At 56.0% G+C, this 5,112-nt stretch overlaps 1 protein-coding gene across 1 annotated transcript; it reads left to right on the top strand.

Moving 5' to 3' along the window:
* The first annotated feature begins 2,336 nt into the window (after positions 1-2,336).
* Zfp36 (ZFP36 ring finger protein) lies at positions 2,337-4,720 on the top strand. Its single transcript, XM_010614512.3, has 2 exons — positions 2,337-2,567; positions 3,250-4,720. Exons 1-2 carry the CDS (start codon positions 2,544-2,546, stop codon positions 4,171-4,173), a joined length of 948 nt encoding a protein of 315 aa, XP_010612814.1. The 5' UTR covers positions 2,337-2,543; the 3' UTR covers positions 4,174-4,720.
* The last annotated feature ends 392 nt before the right edge of the window (positions 4,721-5,112 follow it).

Genomic DNA, 5,112 nt, shown 5'->3' on the forward strand with positions numbered 1-5,112 from the left:
TCCGGCCGAGACCTTCCGCCTGGCCTGGGGCGCGGGGGTGGGGGGGCGGCGATCCCAGGTCTGGGGGAGGACGGGCTGGGGTCCGGACCCCGGGATCGAAGGAGGGCCGAGGGGGGTCGGTCCACACGCTAGGCCCCCCCACCCCCTCAGCAGTGGTTCGGTCCCGGGCGTCGAGGCTCACACGTCCGGATGACTCAGCAGATGGGAGAGGGGAGGGGGCCAGGCTGACTCAGGGAATGGCAAAGGCTACGTCTCGGGGGAACCGATACTGGAATCTCCTCTGGGATCGTCCCCAACTCCCAGCCCAGCTCCGAGGGCTCCAGCTGCACCCCTATCCAAGTCGGGAAAACGACACTGGGTGTCCGGCGGGAGGCGGGTCCCTCCCCCCTTTCCCTGTTGTCTTCGAGGCTTTGTTTACAGCAGACAGAAGCCCTGGTTACAGGAGAGGAACCCGGGCGTCCGGGCTGAGCCGCCTCGTTCCTGCGAGTGAGTCACCGGCGAGTGGGAGGCCGCAACCGTGCCACAGCCGCCGCGGCCAGCCCTGCTCACGGGACCGCCCAGGAAGGCCCCTTGGCCTCAGAAAGCGCCACACCAGGGATTCCCCTCCCTCCCCGAGCTCGGACGTACTCGGACTAGGCAGGTCTGCTTTAGAGCCTGGGGAATCGCCCCACCTCTCCCGCAGCACAGCATGCTTTCCCATTATAACTGTGCTCCGTGGCAATGGTTGATTTCTAAACTATCCTTTTAGCGACGGCAGCCAGCCCACCGAGATCTTAAAAAAACAAATTTTCTTCTCAATGCTTTGTTTTGTTTGGTACTTGTTTTATCTTTTTCTTTTGTGGAACCCGGGGTTGAACTCAGGATCTTGCATTTAAGAGGCAGGCGTGGTGCCACTGAGCTAAATCCCCGGCTCCGTTGCTGTTGTTGCTGTCCTCTTTTTGATACTGTCTTGCTTGCAATGCAGTTCAGGTTGACCTTGAATTTATCCTTGTAGTTTAGGCTGGTTTTGAACTCACTTGAATCTTCCTGACTCAGCCTCCCAAATGCTGGGGTTACAGGTGTGCACCAATACACTCGCTTCCTTTTTTTTTTGGTACCAGGGTTCGAACTCAGGTCCTTGTGCTTGTGAGGAAGGTAGTGGATCCACTGAGCTAAATCCCCAGCCCCTGCTTCGTCCAAGTTAAGAGAGTTTTTCACTCAAAGCAACTAAAAGACCTGCCAATGTGGGGAATGATCCTCGAAAATTTAGCTTGGTCAAGGCACACTCCCATTATTAGAAACCATCCAAGAGTTGAAGATGGCCCAGTTTTACCTCAAAATAGCTTTTGATCTAGACAATCCCCCACAAGACCTCTACCTTTCAAATCTTGAGTTTTTTGGGTCAAACTTCTCAAAACCCTGGTGTAGCTGGTTGTGGTGGCACACACCAGCAATCCTAACTTTCAGGAAGCTGAGGCAGGAAGACCTCGAATTCCAGTCCAGCCTGGGTTACCTAGAGAAAATGTCTCAATTGCCCCCCCCAATAAAGGCCCTGGTATAAGACTACTGCCACTCACTTTCTGAAACTAAGAAAGCAACTGGATAACTTGATTTGGTGGAGATTGAGAAAATGCCCACTTCAAGGAAATCAGAAGGGCTTAGCATAGGGCTACGATGGCCCCTTTTCAGCCTTGCCAGATAGTCCAACCCCACACAAATTCCTAAAATGGGAGACAAGACAAGTAAGGTATCCCAGGTCTCCTGGTCTGTTTTTTTGTTTTGTTTTGTTACTGGGTTCAAATTCAGGACCTTGTGCTTGCAAGTCTGGTACGGTGTCACTGAGCTAAATCCCCTGTCCCCAGGTCTCCTGATCTGCTCCAGGTGAAGTCTTCCAAGAGAATTCCCTTCCAGGCCTGGTGGTCTCTTACTCTAGCCTTTTGCCCTTTGCAGATTTCCACGTATGAAGGTGTGTGTTAGTGACTTCCTCATTTTCCTCGTCTCTTCAGTCTTTCTAAACTGGCTTTTTCGGAATTTTTTTCTCCAGGACTGTCACCTGTCTCCCCGCCCCCTCCTTCTCACCCTGTCTCTCCCTCTGTGTGTCTATCTCTTGCTGCGTCTCTGTGTTTTTCTCTCGGTCTCTCTCCATATCTCGGTTTCTTCCAGCTTATCTCTCCCCGCCCCTGTCTGTCTTCCACGAGCCTCGCGTTGGCCTCTGCCCTAGTCAATGGCTCCTGCAGCTGTGCCCCACCTATGCCCCAGTTCCTTTCGCCAATCAATGTCTAACCTTGAAAACTGGACAGAGGCCCCTACCCCATTCCCTACCCTCCGGTTCGCGGCTGCCCGCCGGCCAAGTTCAGGGAATCCTTGCCGGGGGCGGGAGGAAGGGGACTAGTTGGAGGCCTGCCCGGCTCTGCCGCTGGAGAGCGTCCGGGAAGCGCCCCCTGGCCCCGCCCCCGCGGGCCCGCCCCCTTTCTGACCTATAAAAAGCGGGCTCAGACTGCCCTCCGCAGCTCTCCTTCAACGCTCCGAGTTTGGGCCATCTCTTCCTGGCCACCCGCGCCGCCATGGATCTCACTGCCATCTATGAGGTAAGTCTCCGCCAAGCGTACTTGGCTCCCTAGTTCTTTAGTGCCTTATACTCCAGCCAAAGCCGCCTGCTCTCCTTCTCAGCCCAGCTTGGTTTCTCTCCGGGTGAAAAATGGAGCCTGCAACTCCTGGGTGTCGGTCCGAACCCGGGTGAGGCGGCCCCTGGAGAGAGGAAAGCTGGCGCACTTTTCTCAAAGTGTAGGGCTTTCTGGAGGCGGAAGTGGCCCCACACCTGGCTCACTCCTAGTTGTTGAGGGCGGTTTTGCGCGGAGACGTTTCTGGGGTTGAAGTCTCAGTTTGGGGAAGCTGACTTATGTCCCCACGCCCGGGCCCCAGTTCTGTTGGAAGTCTTAAAACTGCGGAGTCAGTTGTGAAACTGTACCACCAGATGCCCGGTTGTATCCAGGAAGGCCCTGAGGCTCAAAATCGGGGAACAGTTGGGGCTCTGGCGTTAGGGATCCCTTTGGTTCCATTTGTGTAAGCTAGGATTTCTGGGTTCCTCCGGATTGCCTTCACTGTGGGTAAATTGAGGACTTTCATATCTGGATCCCTGGAGAATGTACAAGTTTCTGCGATCAGGTGGGGCTCAGGTCTGGAGCCCACAAACCGGACTGGCAGGCTCTTGAAGTGCCCTGCAGCTGGGGCAGGGCATTTCTGGTGTCCTTACCAAACCCTTTCCCACAGAGCCTCCTGTCGCTGAGCCCTGACTTGTCATCTGACCACGGAGAAACTGAGTCTTCGGGAATCTGGAGCCTGAACTCACCTGACTCTGGCCCCTCTGGGGTCACTTCCCGCCTGCCGGGCCGCTCCACCAGCCTGGTGGAGGGCCGTAGCTGTGCCTGGGTACCCCCACCCCCTGGCTTCGCACCCCTGGCTCCCCGCCCTGGCCCCGAACTGTCGCCCTCACCCACCTCGCCGACTGGGACTCCTACCACCTCTTCTCGATACAAGACTGAGCTCTGTCGGACATTCTCCGAGAGTGGGCGCTGCCGCTACGGGGCGAAGTGCCAGTTTGCCCATGGCAGGGGTGAGCTGCGCCAGGCCAGTCGCCACCCCAAGTACAAGACGGAACTCTGCCACAAGTTCTACCTCCAGGGCCGCTGCCCCTATGGCTCACGCTGTCACTTCATCCACAACCCCAGTGAGGACCAGGCTGTCTTTGTCCAGTCTCCACAAGTGCTACGTCAGAGCATCAGCTTCTCCGGCCTGCCCTCAGGCCACCGAACCTCGCCACCGCCACAGGGCCTGATGGGCCCTTCTCTGTCCTCATGTTCCTTTTCACCCTCCAGCTCCCCACCACCACCTGCTGTTGATTTTCTGCTTTCACCCTCTGCCTTCTCTGCTGCCCCCGGGACCCCTGTGGCCCGGAAGGAACCCGCTCCCGGCTGCTGCCCCTCTTGCCGAAGGGCCACTCCAGGCAGCGTCTGGGGGCTGGCTCGAAGCCCCTCTGCACACTCCCTGGGATCTGATCCTGATGAATACGCCAGCAGCGCCAGCAGCCTGGGGGGATCCGACTCTCCTGTCTTCGAGACTGGGGTCTTTACGCCCCAGCCCCCTTCAGCCCCAAGGCGGCTCCCCATCTTCAATCGCATCTCTGTTTCTGAGTGACAGGTGCCCACTTACAGCAGATCAGCCGGGCCTGAAGGGGGAGACATTTGTGGGGACCTGGGGGGACCCCCAATCTAATCATATGGCCTTCCCCCCACATTCCAAAATGCATTAACCTACTCCCCTGGTGCCACACTGGGGCAGGCCCCCAGGGTGCAAGCCCTGTCAGTGTTCACGGTGGAGCGTCTTCCGAGCTTCTAAAGATGTAGCGAGTTTGAGGGGGCTGTGAGCTCTCAACCCTGTCTCCAGGAATCTTAAGCGCTGTGAATAGTAGGCCCCTTCCCAGTTTTTCCTAGACCTGAGTTTCCAGTGTCTGGTGATTGGAGCCTCCCCTGAGGGAGAATCCTGGTGCTCAAATTTCCCTCTACAAGCAAGTAGCCAAAGCCATTGCCAAGTCCCAACCCCCAAACAGTGGGCCCTTTATTTATGACGACTTTATTTATTCTAATAAGGTTTTATAGTATTTATATATATTAGGTCGTCTGCTTCCCCTGTATTCTTCCTTTTTGTAATAGAAACGATGGTATTATTATTATTGTAAGTTACTATAATATATTAATATATAGTTCGGAAATTATTTTTGTTTTTAAAATTTTTAAATAAACAATCTGTGTGTAAAACTGGGATCCTAAGTTTTTCAAGGCTTAGATGCAGCGAGAAAAGTGGTAAGACAATGACATTTTTAGAAGCTGTGTGAGGGACTGACCTCCAAAACCTCCCAGAGCTCAGCCTCCTGCGGAGCTTACCTGGCAGGAAATGACGCCATCGGCCCGGCCGTTCACCTGAGAGGGTGGGGCCAGGTGAGGTCACCCCGAAGGAACCGGGAGAGCCAGTTCCCGGGGCGTGGGGGCCGTTGTGCGCCTCAGCCCGGCGGGCTCCTTGACCCAGCTTGGGCGGGCGGGGACGGGATGTTTCCGTCCCCACGAGGCCAAGGCGGGC

The sequence above is a fragment of the Fukomys damarensis genome, unplaced genomic scaffold (genome assembly GCF_012274545.1).
Source record: "Fukomys damarensis isolate Sample0158 unplaced genomic scaffold, DMR_v1.0_HiC HiC_scaffold_19, whole genome shotgun sequence".
NCBI classification, from domain to species: Eukaryota; Metazoa; Chordata; class Mammalia; order Rodentia; family Bathyergidae; genus Fukomys; species Fukomys damarensis.

Excerpts from the sequence above, each read along its gene's own strand:
- Zfp36 (XM_010614512.3), top strand. The coding sequence starts at position 2,544 with ATGGATCTCACTGCCATCTATGAG. Across the intron at positions 2,568-3,249 it reads ATCTCACTGCCATCTATGAG|AGCCTCCTGTCGCTGAGCCC; the intron begins GTAAGTCTCCGC and ends CCTTTCCCACAG.